This window comes from Lissotriton helveticus, chromosome 3_1 (genome assembly GCF_964261635.1).
Source record: "Lissotriton helveticus chromosome 3_1, aLisHel1.1, whole genome shotgun sequence".
NCBI classification, from domain to species: Eukaryota; Metazoa; Chordata; class Amphibia; order Caudata; family Salamandridae; genus Lissotriton; species Lissotriton helveticus.
This window is the reverse complement of record NC_136061.1, coordinates 1,943,555,388-1,943,572,323: the sequence shown is the minus strand read 5'-3', so window position 1 is coordinate 1,943,572,323 and position 16,936 is coordinate 1,943,555,388. Positions and strand designations below refer to the sequence as shown.

Below are 16,936 nucleotides of genomic sequence, written 5' to 3'. Positions count from 1 at the left end.
GTGCAAGTTTTAACTTTGTCTTTTGTGCGTTAGGTTTTCAAGTATGTCATAGGGTGGTGACATCTTTTATTTTTAAAATTACATTTAACTTGAACAGGTGGCTGTGAGGTGGAAGATTGTATTAACTTTTAAGTCACTCAGACATCCATTAAAAGTTCACATGACTGATAAACTAAGCAGGCCTGGTGTTTAGATCTTAGAGCAGACCAATGACAGTGGAATGTGAAGTCTTCTGTTGGGAAGTTTACTTCACCTAACCCATGGAAACTAAACCCATAGTAGAGTGTGGGAAATCCCAGAACTGCATTTTCAAATGCTCCTTTATATAAGCATCATCACAAATATAAACAGTGATATTTTGTTGTTTTATAGTGTTTATGTTACACTGTGGCCATGCCCCTTAGAGTAGGGATAAGAGCAGCCTTCAGATAAGATGATGATGTAGGTGAAGTTACAATGGCCATTAAGATCAGTACAGTAAAGTACTATAATCCACATGTACACTATACGTGATTACTGTCTTGTGAAGTGGTGCTTATGTGTTAGTTGATATTCATGCAGTACTCACAAAGTGTTGGGTTCGTTCATGTAACTTTGCTTTGGTGACTTGAAATATATTCTTGGGATGGATCCAGAAGGTTTGCTATATGATATGGAAGGATTATGGACAAAAGGAGGCGCGTTTCCTTTAGCTCACCTTTGGCTTTCAATGCTTTTCTGCCCTCTGATTCTACTGTGGATTTGGCCAGGTTGTTCATGGTTTCAGCTTTGTCCTTAAACTTCACTGCAAACAAGAAAAGGAACCTTATATACCAACCTTTCATCAAAAGAATGTCATTTCAGAGATGGCAGCCATATGGAAATGTCATCTCCATGTGCCCTTAGGACTTCTTGTCCTCAAATGTCAGACACCCATGGTGTTGCAGGGGTGCTAAGCATTAACACCATTTGAGGATCTTACCAATCAAGTTAATGTTAAAAACATTTATTCTGCAAACTGGCATAGAAGGGAAATGGTAGGGTTAGGATAGGTTTGTGACTGGGGTAGGTAAAAGCACTCTTTGCAAGGTTCCCTACAGATCAAGGAACTAGAACATAGCCAGAATGTGGGTAAAGGCTGCAGGACAAAGGTGACACAGACACACAGACATGGCTGATTATCACACCCACGTAAACAACTCCCTGATGATCACCATCCTAGTTTATTAACGCCCCCTAATATTTAAAAGGGCACCTCCTCATTTGTCCTATTACTACAACTTTGGCAAGGAATATTTCAGTGAATTTGGTTTGTCTTTTCACAACCTTACCTTTTTCAAGTCACAACATAAATTGAACAATGCTTTAATTCTACTGTGATTATTTCAACAATGAATTATTAGGGTACTCAACTCAAATGTAATTTACTTTGCCAATGCTCTGTTCCATTCCACAATATTTACATTCTGAAATGACCTTTAGTCTTTTGTCTGTAATTTACAATAAAGCAACTACAGTCAGCTAACTACAAATCCTCCCCTACAAAACAATGTGCAGTTTTAGAGTTTTTACACAATTTACTTTGCAGATATATCATGTTAAAAATACTCAGGATCAATCAATCTTAGTTGAGTAATTCCTTTCTACTTCCCAATGCATCATGTGTATTTCTTTAGGCTAGAGCTTCCCATTGCCTGCCTTATCACTGCAATTGTGTCCTATGGAAATGCAGATGACCGAAGGCAGTTTGCACAAATAAACAGCCTCATGATGGGGAGTGTAATAAACTGACACCCATGGCAGAAGCCAAGAAAATGCAACCTATTTTAAAATACCACATTTTGAGAGGCATTTTAACTGCAATATCATGTTGTGAACCTAATGCAGCCAAATTCTCTATAAAATGTTTTCCTTTTTTGAAAAAATATAAAGTTTCTGTGATTCAAAATGGATTAGGATGTACTTCTTATTCTACCTTACTAAAATAAAGTTTGTAGTATGTTTAACAAAAGAAAGTTAGTAGCATACTTCTTAAATGATACAATACCTCCAGTCGCTACACTAGATTAACACTGTGCAGTCACCACACAAAACTGACTTGGTCTTCCACTTAGGTTTTAGAGAAAATATGCTGCAATATCACTGAGTTTACAGCTACTCTGGAATCATTTGGACAGCACAAATAGGTTTCCACTTGAATCACACTAAATCCCCACTATTCACAATTTGGATATACAGGACTTCATCTACAGATGAGCTGCACAATACTTTATCATAATGGCATGTCACTGCAGTTTCATAGTCCAATAATAAAATAAACTGGAATTGCTCTGGAGAGTCAACTGCACAAACCCAAAACTAGGTAACATTTCACTTTAATTTGTCTAAATGCCTGCAGCGTTACAAGAACAAGTCTGGCTGCGTCATTCTGGATGGCCTGGAGTCTATGTAGTAGAGTTCTGTTGATTCCGGCGTTCAGGGCCGTAGTCCAGTCTGCTGGTTATGAGTGCATGGGTGACTGGCTTTCTGCAGTCGAGGGGGGGGATCCACTTGAAAGTTTTGCAGAGGATGTGCAGGCAGTTGAAGCTGGTGGAGGTGACGGCGTTGATTTGGAGGTTCATGGCGAGGGAAGAGTCAAGTATGATGCCACGGTTGCGTGCATGGTCAGTTGGAGTGGGTGGGTTCCCGAGTCCCACCAGGTGTTGTTCCAGGCGGAGTTGCAGGGTCCGAGGATGAGGACCCCGGTCTTCTCTGAGTTGAGCTTCAAGCAGCTGTCTTTCCTTCAGGCTGCCAAGTTCTTCATTGCTTCCTGGAAGCAGAGTCTGGTGTCTGCGGGATTCTTTGTGAGTGAGAGGATGAGTTGAGTGTCATCGGCGTAGGATACAATGCTGAGCCCATGCTGTCTGACGATGGTGGAGAGGGGGGCCATGTAGATGTTGAAGAGCGTGGGGCTGAGGGATGAGTCTTGGGGTACTACGCAGTTGATGTCGGTGAGTTTGGAGAGGAAGGGAGGGAGTCTGATCCTCTGGGTTCTGCCGGAGAGAAAGGATCGGATCCAGTCGAGGGCGGTTCCCTGCATCGTGGAGTCTGGCTACAAGGGTGCGATGAGAAACAGTGTTGATTGCTGCGGAGAGGTGTAGAAGGATGAGGGATGCGGTGTGTTCCTTGTCCAGTAGCAAGCGGATGTCATCAGTGGCGGGGAGGAGAGCGGCCTCGGTGCTGTCGTTGCTGCGGAATCTAGACTGGGAGGCGTCTAGGATGGAGTTTTCTTCGATGAAGGTGGTCAGCTGGGTGTTCACGAGTCTCTCTATGACTTTGGCTGTGAAAGGGAGGAGAGATATGGGCCGGTAGTTTTTCAGGTCAGTTGGGTCGGCCGTGGGTTTCTTGAGGAGGGGTTTGACCTCCGCCCGTTTTCAGTCATCTGGGAAGATGCCGGACATGAAGGAGGCGTTGATAGTCCATCCCAGTTCGGGTGCAATGGCGGCAGCGGCCCTGTGGAATATGTGCAGTGGGCAGGGGTCCATAGGGACTCCTGAATGGGTTTTCTGCATGGGGTGGTGATGTGTTTGACGGTAGCGGGATGTCAGGTCATGATGGTTGGCTGGTCAGCAGCATTGGGGGGAGGTGTTGTCCGGCATCGGTTCGCTGAAGTTGTCGTAGAGGGCCTTGATCTTCAGGGGGAAATATGAGCTGAGCTTGTCGCAGAGTTGCTGGGAAGGTGTGACGTCCCTGGCTTCGCTGGGGGGCTTTGTGAGCTGCTGTATGACGTTGAACAGTTCCTTGGGGTTGGTTGAGTTGGTCGCGATGGTCTGGACTTTGTCTCTTATGAAGGTCAGTTTGGTGTCTCTTATGCACTGGTGATATTCCTTCAGGGCGCCCCTGTGGTTATTTCATGATTCTGTTGTTTTCTGGTTTTGCCAGGTTTTCTCTAGGTGTCTGCAAGATCGTCTGGCTTCCTGTATTTCAGTGGTGAACCAGGCAGCCTTCAGAGGGCGTTGTTTGGCGGGGTGCGAGTTTGTCGGCGCAGCGGGAGATCCAGCATTGAAGTTCAGTGGCTGTAGAGTTGGTGTCAGTCGTGGCGCTGGGGGGTGGGGGGTCTTGGAGGAGGGTGATGATGAGGAGTTCTTCTGTGACCTTGCTCCAGTTTCTTTGTAGCAGTTGCGGGGCAGGCTTGGGTGCGGTGGTGGAGTGGAAGGTGAAATGGATGCAGTGGTGGTCAGTCCAGAGAGGCCAGGGAGGTGTGGATGAACCGGATGTTTGTTCCTCCCGCAAAGATATGGTCGAGGGTGTATCCAGCTCTGTGCGTGGGCATGTTGACCAACTGCTTCAGGCCGAGGTTGGCGAGGTTATACAAAAAAACTGAGGCTCTTGCAGCACACCATTAAGTCAACTATTCATCGGTAAACAGTAATGGTCAGATTTATGGGATCCTTGAGTATATATCCCTATACTAAAAGCGGAAAAGACACAACAATATTGATCCGAAACAGAAATCCAGAAAGGTCATTGTTCATGCTGTTTAGCAGTCTTTATTCATGTTGTAACAAATTCCCAGCACCCGATTATCTGACACGTAGTTCGTCTTTGCTTAGACTTTTTCAAGGCATAAAAGTAGGAATCAACAAGCCAGAATCTAAAACGGGTCGCGTCTGTTCTTACGTTATAAAATGTATACAAGAACCCCAGTCCGGATTTTTATAAATAGCTCGTCTCAAAATGTCCCTAAAAACCACGAGCATCCAGCACTGTATCTGGCAAATCCAATATGTTTCAGAGCTGAGTATAGGCAATCATTGGGCCACTAGAATAGGTCACTCACAGGCTTCTATGTATTGATAACATAGTCTGTTCCTATGACACCAAATCTTTTCCACCTCCAAATATCCAAATTGCAAAGTACAAAGTAACACTTTTATTGCGGGGATACGCGGATCGGCTGATACACCATAACTTTAAAGATTGCAACGTACCATGGTTGCGCCATAGGGGGTCGCGATAAAAGTGTTACTTTGTTATTCTAAGAGCACTGCTATGAGTCATTTGACCCAATGCCATCGAGGTAATTTACATGAGGAAACAGTGTGATGAGTTGGTTATTTATAAGGTGACAGCTTGCATTGTAGCAGGAGCGTGAACGAGGGTCCACTGACCAGTTGCAATTCATGGTTTAGCGAAGGTGCGGGGTAAACGGCAGGATAAATGAAGGATTACGACTTGGATTAGCCGGGAGCTCTGTCGCTCACATCCTGTTGGCCATGTTGCTTGGTCTCACCCCCCTGAGCACAAGTTACATTACACAACATTCATTTTTTTTAGCATATGCTTTTGGGGGAGTGATTTCAGGGAGCTTTGTAATTGTGCAAGAACGACTCTTTCTGTGTGCATTTGTTTTGTCCTACTCGCCACACCTCTCATTTCCACTCAGATTCCCTCCAATCCACTCAAATCTAATCCACTCCACTCAAATCCACTCTAATCCACTCCAATCCACTCTGATCTATTCCACTCCAATCCACTCCAGTCTAATCCATTACATTCCAGTCTAATACATTCCACTCCAGTCTAACCCATCCCACTCCATTTAAGTGCATTCAACACCACACCACTCTACTCTAATCCAACCCACTCAACTCTAATCTATGTCACTCTAATACACTCTGCTTTAATCCACTCCAATCCACTTCACTCTAATCTACTCCACTCCAATCCACTCTAGTTCACTCTTATCCACTCCCTTTGATCCACTCTTAACCAATCCAATCCAATCTAATCCACACTAGTCTAATTCACTCCACTCCAATTCACTCTAATCCATTCCAACCCACTCAAACCCACTCTAATCCACTCCACTCCAATCCACTCCACTCTAATTCCCTCTTATCCACTGTACTTGTAATCCACTTCAATAAACTCCAATCTAATCAACTCCACTCCACCATAATTCAATCCACACCCCTCTAATCCCCTCCATTCCTCTCTAATCCACCCACTCCTCTCTAATCCACTCCACTCCTCTCTAATCCACTCCATTCTAAACCATTCTAATCCAATCCAATTCAATCTACTCCACTGTAATCGATGCCACTCTAATACACTCCACTGTAAGCAACTCTAAAACACACCAGTCCAATTCACTCCAGTCTAATGCACTCTAATCTACTCTGATCCACTCTACTGTAACCCACTCCAAAGAACTCTACTCTAATACACACTTATCCACTTGAGTCCGATCCAATCCATTTTACTCTAATCCTCTCTAATCCACTTTAATCCAAACCAATTGATTTTTTCCATTTGCCACTCTAATACACTTCACTCCAATCCACTCTACTCTACTCCAATCCACCTCACTCTTATCCACTCCAGTCACTCTACTCTAATCCACTCTAACCCACTCTACTCCATTCTAATCCACTCCAATCCAATCCGCTCCACCTAATCAAATTCAGTCCACTCAACTCCATTCCACTCCAATCCACTTTAATCCTCTCTACTCTAATCCACTCGCTCACTCCAATCCAATCCACTCCATTTCACTGCAATCTACTCCACTTGAATCCACTCCACTCGAATCCCCTCCAATGCGCTCCACTCTAATCCACTCCAATCCACTCTAATCCTCTCCACTCTAATCGATTCCAATCCCCTTCACTCCACTCTAATCCACTCAGCTCCAATCTACTCTACTTCAATCCACTCTACTCTAATCTACTTTACTCTAATCCACTCCAAACGTGCGGCACGGACACCCAAGAGGGCCACAACACCCACCCCCACCACCCTCAGCACCACTCCCAGGACCACCCCCCAGGATCCCCACCGCCCGCCCCCCCCCCGGACCAACACCGAGGCAGCGCAGACAAATGCAGTGACCCTCCAAAAACGCACCAACCTCACAGACCCAACACCAGAGAATGACATTGCCGACTACAGGCTCAAAAGGACAACCATCCTCAGCATCTGACTACCATTGCACACAGGCTGACGGTACCAACACAGCGGACAACATACATCCCACCTCAGACCAAGCAGCTGGCCGTGAAGCACCTGTTGGCTAATGGTACCCTCCAACTAACATCCGCACGAGTCGGAGGAGTCAGACAGCCAGCCCAATCCAAGTCCCTCACAACGGTCATGGATGACACCATCAGCTTGGTAAGCCACTATCTATACTTCCCCCACACTGCGCAGGAATAGCCGGAGAACAAGCAAAGCATCTACGCCACAACTGGCTTGCCGCACGTGTCAGGGGGCAATTGACTGCACACATGTCCTACTTGTGCCCCCTGGCAACACTGCACACAATAAGCGCAACAGAAAGCACACATATCCCACCAATGTCCAGGAAATAATGGACCACCGAGGAATCCCCGCCAAAATCGCCGCCAACCTCCCAGGCAGTGTGCCTGAGCCCTACACCTTGCGACAGTCCATCATCAACCTGCGCCACCAGGATGGTACCCACGAAAATGCACTGCTCGTTGGCCAATACCAAATGAGCACACCACACACCTCAACTCCACAATCATGCAACTCACAATACAGGAAATGCACACGTCACATACAATATGCACACCCACCAGACACAACAGAACAACTTATTGTGGGAACCTGGGATAGCCGTGTACATAAGGCATCGATGGCATGGCACCTCAGCCACACAATAGCAGAATGTGGGAAGAGGTGGGTACTGGGCATGTGCGAAGGAGGCAAGTGACCGATGAATGAGACTGTACACAATGCCAAGTGTGGCGTGGATGTGATGGCCAGACTGCAGTCTGCAGACCACACACATATCCATGTCGACACACACCGCTGGTGTTTTTAGTGTAGTGGACGGTGGACACAACCATGTCACCCCAGCCAGTGGAGAGGAATGCATAAATGTAGCTTGTTACGTCCCCCCCGTAAGTGTGAGCGGAGTATGCTGGCCCAGCGTACCCCAGGCCAGTGTAGGGGTGTGAATAAAAGGCACGTTACTCTAGGCGTGTTTTTCTTCCGTAATGCCCAATGTCTCTGCCAGGGTGGCACCTCTCACCCCGCCATGAGGTCGTCGCCGTCGCCATGAGCAGTGTTGCCTGCGATCCTGTGCACCTGCTGCACCCCGGAACGCTGGTCCCTGAACCAGTCTTACCCGCCCCTGCGCACCCAGGTCTCAATGCCCACCTGCAGACACCAGCGTGTGTTGAAGAGGGCCCACCGCGTGCCGGTGCAGGCTCCAGGCCTGAGGCCCGTGCCCCTGGCAACCTGCTATAACCATCACGTCCTCCGCAAGCAAGGCCCACAGTACTCCTTTCTCGTTTATGTACTCTATCGGCATACACAGTGTACTAGTAGGTCACACATTTGGAACTGAGTCTTGATCATGCAATGGCCATGTACACATGGCAATGCAGACTTTAAATCACTATACTCCCTTCGATGTGGTGACACCAAGTCTCTGTATAGCAGCACAACCACACGTTTCCCTGACCCCTTGCTGGAAATGCCTACCGCTTACACTGCGGTCGATTTGGTCGCACAATTGGAACTGAGTCTTGATTGTTCAATGCTAGAGTACATATTGCAAGCAAGGAGAGGTGTAAGAGGATGACGCGTTGCAGTCAGGAGCAAAAAAGGATCATCGTTACAGAGGTGATCGTACACCACTGACAACTGCCCTGGTGTCACTAACTCTGTACATCGCGAGCTAACGACATATGGCTGTGGGCCACTGCTGACCGCTGCCTCAGGCCTGCACTGCGGTCTAGTAGGTCACAGAGTCTTGATTTAGCAATGGTGGAGTTCTTATCAGTGTACCGGCATCATCGCAGACTGCATCCCCTCTCATCCCTGGTGCCACTAAGTCTGTTCCCCGACATTCATGGGCACTCACTGGTCGTACATTGGTGGCATCTTAGTCTATGGACTAGGAGATAGTTTTCATCCTCATGTAGCCGATCCCGAATTGGTTCTGGTAACGAGGTTGTCGTTTACCACTCCACCATTTGCTGCTTCTGGATAACATTATACTTTCCGCATCATGCCCTGGATGACACCTTCCACTGTCCCCTGCAACTCCCCACAACATTCACCTTCGACATCGATGAGGACCCGCCTAGTCCACATGGCCCTACCTCAGTGCACTGCAGGTTACGGTCCCATGGCAGGGTGCATGTGCAGGCCGCTATGCCTCCGGGGCCACTAATTCTGTGCTGGTCAGTTCCGGGACCCCTTCTTCTGAGATATTGGATGGCCTCTGAGGCGATGGCCTTGGGGTCATCAACACCATGTATCTGTGGCCCCGTGCTGTCCCCTGCCTACGGTTTCAACTGCGGCCCACCAGGGCTCACACATCAAATCCAGTCCTGAGCGGCCCGGACGTGGCATCACTACAGGAGGCACACGCCACCACTGCCAGGACCATCTCCAACCGCCAACTGCCAGTGTCCAAACGGTCATACTGGCAGACTGACAGAGTTGCTCGCACCTATCATCTGCCTGATTCCCTGCTCAGCACTCCAGGTGCCACTGACTCCGCACCCCACGGACCGCTACTGATTGAGTGTTGTGCTATGGAGAGGTTGACCAGCAATGTCACCTCAAGCAGTGTGGGAGACCTGGGACGATGAGGAACATGATGCAGGTCTAACACACCCCACTGCATCTGCATCAGGAATATCTCAAAGGGACACAGTCCTAGACTTTTTCTTCACATAAGCGCGCTCAGCTCTAGTGCCCCAACCTCAGTGCACTGCAACTCACGGACACTTTTGTTTGCATGTTGGGTCACCTCTGGACTTGCTCCAGCCCCTCCATGTTGCTCAGCAGTTGACTCTGTTATGCAGTTGTTTTCAGTTTCTGTTGCACTGGTATCCACTGTTCAAGTTGTTGTCAGCATCAAACACTCCGTGCGGGCTGGCTTACACTCACCCCACACACATCCAGCACAGGCGTCACTGTACATGTGGCTCTGCCAATAAAGAGGCCGGGCGCACGTGCCCATAACCAGTTCAACATAATATCTGCGTGTGTCCCTGTGGTCTTGTTGTATGCATGAGGGCCCTGGGCCATACAACAATTCATTGTGCTATGTACAAAGGGCGCAGACATGTCACTGCAGGCAGCGGGTTGGATCTTGGACTTGTAGATTTGTTTTCACCCACTCATTTGTAAGGGGAGTGGCCTGGGCTGTCGTACGCAGAGCCAACGTGGGCGTGTGACTGCTATTTGCGTGCCCCTGGGCATGGTTCTGTACCATTAATGTGCATCTGCATGTGTCTCTATGGCAGTGTGGGTCTGCTTTGTGAGTATAGGTGGTCCCTGAAGGACAATAGACACCAACGTATGTGATCTAGTTCGCCTTCCATGGGTTCCGACCCCACCCACACCTGTTCGGCCACCTCCTTTTGGCGTGCTGACACCTTGCATTGGGGTGCCATGTGTGGGTGGGTGAAGTGTCGAGAGCCAGCTATGCTTGCGGGTGCTTCCTGCTGTGTGGTCTGTTGCAGGGTCTGTGTTCTCCTCTAAGTAGCTTGGCTGCCCTGGTCCTGGTGGTGGGTTGCGTGGGATGTCCATGAGCTGTTGTAGGGTGTCGGTGTAGAAGGTGTGGGGGTCCTCTCCTGCATCACAGATGTGTTGTCGTCTGTGCTCTGCTGGAGGTGTTGTGTGCCCCTCTGCAATGTAAATGGGATATGTATGTTGACATTGTGTTGATATGCATGTTGGCGCATTGTTCTTGTTTACATGCAGACTGTATGACAATGTACATTGTGACTGTTTGGGAGGTGCTGGATTTGGATGCGGGACAGTGTACATTTGGACTACATGGCAGATGTGAGCTTGTACGCGTACATTTCCATTTCACAGTTTCCAGCTCTGTCAGATGTAGTAGGCATGTTTCTGCACGTGTTCGGAGCCAGTTGGGTCCTCTGTTCTGCAGTGTCGGATTTGTACATTGTACCACGTTGTCGTCAATGTGGGTGTGCTGTTTTTGCTATGTGTGTGTGCTGCAGTGTGCCACGGGGATCAGGGACATGATCCAGGGTAATTGTGGGTGTGCAGTGTGCTGCACCTTGTTGTGCATGTGTCCCATTGTGCCCATCTCCCCCCGTTTCCCCAGTCCCTGGTCGTTACTCACCCTGTTGATGTTGTGTCAGGTCCTCTCTAGCTGTGTCCGTACTCCCTACTCCTGGCACCGTCTCCACACTGATGACTTTGGCTTCCGTTTCCTCCAGCTCCTCCTGTGGCGCAGGACTCCCACCTCCTGTCACTGTTGCAGCCTTCCTATTGTCATCGGGTTTATGCCTGGTTTAGGTTGTCACATAATGCCAGCACCTCTTGGCCTCCTCGATTGGCCTCCTAGACACTCCGACTGCATTCCAGGTGGTCTGCTTGTGGGTCAGTTGATGGTAGTGTTCTGTGATGCTGATCTGGTTTGCCTGCGGACTGCACCCCGTCTTCCTCTCCCTCTTCTCCTTGGCCCTCCCCGTCCCCGTTGTTCCTTGCTGGTGGTCTGTCGGGGTTGTGGGGTTCACGTTGGCCTCTGCGCTTGGTCAGAGAGCATCCATGTTGCTACGCGCTTTGTATTGTTTCTGGTGTGTTGTTTCTGTAGTTTTTATGGTGCATTTTCCCGCCAGGCGCGTGGGATTTGCATGCCTGTCGCTGGTTTTCGCTGCTTTTTGTACCACGATTGACATCATCACAAGATTTTTTGCATTCGCGTTTTACATTTTTGCAGCGTGGGGTTGATTTTAACGTGGACATTTGATGCGTTATCTTGAGACTATTGCAATGTACCGCGGTGTTGAGAATGCTTGTTTAACAGGGCGTAATTTTCCCGCGATAGATTGCGATGTTGGAAGTTGTGTTAAGTTACTTTTGCGATGGTTATCACATGTTCTTGAGAATATTCCCCATAAAATGTGTCTTTACAAATTAAAAACTGCCCTGATTTGCAAATATGGCACCATTTTTTTTAGCAATGAGCTATGTGATTCACTAATGTGGCTTTTGATTTGGTGCCGGGGCCTATTCTCTGTACCAGTCTGACTGTGCTTGTATAAGAGCACTGGACTGCACCACTGCACATCAGCTGAGTCCTCTATGTCGAGCACAGAGCAGATGTATGGGCAAGGGGCGCATCTTGGTCAGTAAGACTGGGGGGCGGGTGAGCTTCCGATTTCCTGACAATCGCGCTAGCATATCATGTTAGTCATTGTATGGGAAGCAACGCACAATGGGGTCTTAAGAGCCGGTGGAAAGTGAAAGGATTGTGAGGGGTACTTAAAACACAGTATTTTGTAAGATAACCATGTTTTAAGACCTTCAAAACAGACGTGTGTGTTTGTCTGAGTGAGTATTTAAAAATCCAAGGTAAAAATCGAACAGACATCTTAACATACCTGACTGAAACCTCCTTTACCCAACTATTTAATAAATAATTCATTTATTAGTGGGGTGTAACGGCCCCAAACACCCCCCTCTATCCACGAAGCTAAGTGCCTGGTAAGGTCTGTAGGTCATAGTTATTCTGTGACCATGACTGCTAGGGAAGTGATCGGTCTCTCCAGGACCTGCTAATCTGCATCTCCTTGTCACCCTAAGGGGATTACACTTAAACTGTCTGGATTTTGTCCCGCTTCGATCAAATCTGACTTACTGTACAATGAGAAAGAAATTACACCTGACACACGTTTCAAGGAAAGCAGAGTAGTGCGTGAAGGTGGCGCAGGAGGGGGTCCTTAAGGAGCAGAATAGCCTGGGCTAAGATGGGAGCAATGTACGCCCAACAGCTAAAAATGTGTTGCATACTCTGTGAAGTGTGTATAAAGGTAGGCGAGACAGAAGATTTAGATGAAGAGTCATGCTAAAGCTGAGCCAGAGGGCCATATTTGGCTCTAAAAGCCAAATCACGATCTTGTGCCAAAAAACATGATGTCAATTCCAAAATCATGTGAAGGTGCTGTAAACTAGGGAAGGGCTTGCCTGTTTCATTTGAGCTAGCGGGAGAAGATTTTAAGATGCTGTGTAGACAGATGAGGACTGTGTGTGTTAAAGTCTCACATACAAGTGGCAGTGATTTTTCTCTCACACAAAGTCTCACACATACCCACATAAAGACTCACACACTCACACACTTGCAAGCAAATTAACTTTGGATTGGGAGGGACAAGGCTCGGCTCGGTTTGTTTTGTGATCAAGAGTCCTGGAGGACCGCAACCTGAGCCAGAATTCCGCATCCAAAAGTCACAAATGCCAAAAGTCATGATTAAGACTGGGCAGTGAACTCCGCTCGTTCGCCTTTGTCAAAGTCAAGTTGGCGAGTGTGAGTGAGGAAAATCCACCTCCCAGTGAGATTTTTCCTCGTTTGCGATCGTCAACATCAAGTTGGCGAGTGTGGAAAATCAACCTCCCCTCGAGATTTCTCAAGGCGAGTGGTCAGATTTCTCATTGGGAGTGGTTGTGTATGTTTGTGACCGCTCGTGTTGAGAAACTGTCGGTTCACTTTGAGAAAGCTGCCGCAAAAATCTACTTATCAGAAAACAAGGGTCCTGACTCTACTCAGTAAGGCTGAGCCAATATAACCAAAACCAACACAAAATGCCAATACTGATCACAACTTTACTTACTAATCCAACTTAGGACCGATGAAACTGAATCAAAGGTACCAAACCAATGTTTTTAAATTCTCAGTTTTATTTGCAAAATTCTTTAAATTATTTTCGAACAATGCAGAAACTTTATCTGTTTCACTCAAATTTGAAGTTAGAAAAACACTTAATACAAATACAACTAATCACCATAGAGACACCACACTCACTCAATCACTTCATCAAATCATTCCACACTCATTCATAACCCAACCAACAGTTCAGACATACTACAAAAACACCACGTTCCCCAACCGGTAAGGCCACAATAATTCGTTTTTTTGAGAGGTGAAACCAAGAAGGGAAAACAGCGCTACAAGCCAAACAACAGAATAATTATGCTACAGTCTAAGGAAATATTAAACAAAAAGGAGTGCCAAAACTGTTCTATGATTTGAATTTCAATCCACTCAAAACATGCGAGTTAAACAATATGCTTTGTTTTCAAATTTATGTTTGATTGAATCTTTTTTTATTATTTTGCAAAAAATTCTTTACTTCATCAGTTTGGTTATTATTTCACCAATTTTCACATTTCACAAGACCTTCTGTACACAACATATACAATATCATAAAAAATAATTCAAGACATTACCTTATATACATTTTCCAATCATCACTCATTCAAACGTACCCTCTCATACAACCACATACATCATACATTCATATATTTACACTGGAATTACAATATTCACAGAAGGCCATAGATTAATCCTTTTGTTTAAACACAATTATTTAGAGCAATTCTAAACAACTTCTTTTGATCTTATGGCTCTAACAGTCTACGCGTTTCGAACTCGCGGTGTTTGTGGAGTTCTCATCAGGACAAAAGCCTCTGTTATTCAGAACTTGTGTGGTGGCTTTCAATCAACCCCGGCGCAAAACCAATTTGTATGTATGAGTTTCTGATTTTTTCACATTGATATGGACTGCGTGGCTTGAATTGATGGCGCAGGCTGCTGTGTACAGGGTGCTCTCAGTGGGATCTATCTGTTCGGTTCTTCTACGCCGAACAGAGGAGGAATCTCACTCCTTCTCGTGGCTACGCGTCCAAACGATGCCAGCGCAGACTTAGGAAGGCACACAAAATGATATCAATCATAAATTCCACAGTGAGCAAAAAATGATTTACAGTGCACCAACAGCCAACTTTTCCTCAAAACGTTTGTTTGACGTAAAACAATGCTAGGTCGACGCGTTTCTAACCCAATTATTAAGAGGGTTCTCTTCAGGACCAAGAAATCTAGAAAAAGAGAAACACATTCTCTTACTAGTCAAGTCAAATGATGTAAGCAAAAAGCATCAATGAAACACCACCCCAGGTGTTCAAGCAGCTTACCTTAGTCAAATGTCTCTGATCCTACTATGCTCTGCGAATTATCAAGATTTAGCGTTAGTGCCGTTAAGTTTGCGTATTATCACTTTCTATTTTATTTTTTCATTTACAGACTGTTCCCATGAGGCACAGGGTCAAGACTGATTTGCGTATCGCCATGTCTGAACTGGGGTGGCTTGGTGAGCAAAATAACGATGGATTAAATTCAGATCTGTGACTGGGGGTGAATGGTTTGCCATTGTGCAACATTCCGTCCATCCTCTTGTGTGTTTTGCTGTTCACCCTATGTGGGAAGGGTATGCCCAGACGTGGGTCCCGTGCTCACTACGCCACTGGAGTCAAGCTATCCTGGCTGAAGACGGCTGATAGCCAGAAACCGGTCCTAGGATGCTTAATTCCGGTCCAGGGAAGACATGGCTTGGCAGTTCGGGCTGGACTGTTCCCATGAGGCACAGGGTCAAGACTGATTTGCATATGGCCATGTCTGAACTGGGGTGGCTTGGTGAGCAAAATAACAATGGATTAAACCCAGATCTGTGACTGGGGTGAATGTTTTGCCATTGTGCAACATTCCGTCCATCCTCTTGTGTGTTTTGCTGTTCACCCTATGTGGGAAGGGTATGCCCAGTTGTGGGTCCCGTGCTCACTACGCCACTGGAGTCAAGCTATCCTGGCTGGAGACGGCTGATAGCCAGAAACTGGTCCTAGGATGCTTGATTCCGGTCCAGGGAAGACATGGCTTAGCAGTTTGGGCTGGACTGTTCCCATGAGTCACAGGGTCAAGACTGATTTGCATATGGCCATATCTGAACTGGGTGGCTTGGTGAGCAAAATAACGATGGATTAAACCTAGATCTGTGACTGGGGGTGAATGTTTTGCCATTGTGCAACATTCCGTCCATCATCTTGTGTGTTTTGCTGTTCACCCTATCTGGGAAGGGTATGCCCTAACGTGGGTCCTGTGCTCACTACGCCACTGGAGTCAAGCTATCCTGGCAGAAGACGGCTGATAGCCAGAAACCGGTCCTAGGATGCTTGATTCCGGTCCAGGGAAGACATGGCTTGGCAGTTTGGGCTGGACTGTTCCCATGAGGCACAGGGTCAATACTGATTTGCATATGGCCATGTCTGAACTGGGGTGGCTTGATGAGCAAAATAACGATGGATTAAACCCAGATCTGTGACTGGGGGTGAATGTTTTGCCATTGTGCAACATTCCGTCTATTATCTTGCGTGTTTTGCTAGTTTATGTATCCACACTTGGTGGTGTGTAATGTGGTAAATAAATAAATAATACCCTATTTTTGGATGAATGAATGAATAACAGATAGCTCAATAAATAAGAGTCAAGATTCGAGGTAGTAGGAGTTTCTGCAGGTTTATTACAGCATAAGGACAGGATCAGGACAACCTGCATAGGATGACCCAGCAGCTGCTGGGGCTAGGTCTGGGATGAGCGCGCTAGCATTAAATAACAAAACATTGACATTTATACATAGCGCAAACACATAGCATTACATTGCAGTAGGCGTAACAGTGGGTGGAGCAGAAGGCGTGACGTGTAACAGTCGCGAAAGATAAGGGTGAAAGTAGGTGTAACTGGGGGTTTACTTAGACATGTGATGCGAACGTAACAGAATATGTCATGGATGGGCGGAAACATAGGAGGGGGCTGCCTAAGGAGCCGGGACCTCTAACCTAATGGTGCGCGGAAACTAGCAATGACGTGTTACTAGGAGAAGCTGGGGGCTACGAACTCTGTGCTAGGAGCAGAGACTAGAGTCTGGAGGGTCGGAGCGACATGTACCTAAACCCTATCTGGTATCTAATGTTTAGGGAACATGTTGATGTAAACTAGAAGTCATGAGGGGTGAGGCTAACCTGATTCTAAGACTGGACCATGCATTATTCTACATGTAGTGCGTGAAGAATATTAAATGACCATTAAATACAATATTTCTCTAACGTGGAGACGAGAAGGCTAGACAAT

The 16,936-nt window shown here is 46.8% G+C and overlaps 1 protein-coding gene across 1 annotated transcript in view; it reads right to left on the bottom strand.

The window, feature by feature from the left end:
* The window catches only part of SLC24A1 (solute carrier family 24 member 1), a 195,835-nt gene that overhangs the window by 73,620 nt on the left and 105,279 nt on the right, over positions 1–16,936 (bottom strand). The window contains exon 4 of the mRNA XM_078684072.1: positions 698–784. Coding sequence (XP_078540198.1) covers positions 698–784 — 87 coding nt within the window. The remainder of the gene's footprint in view (positions 1–697; positions 785–16,936) is intronic.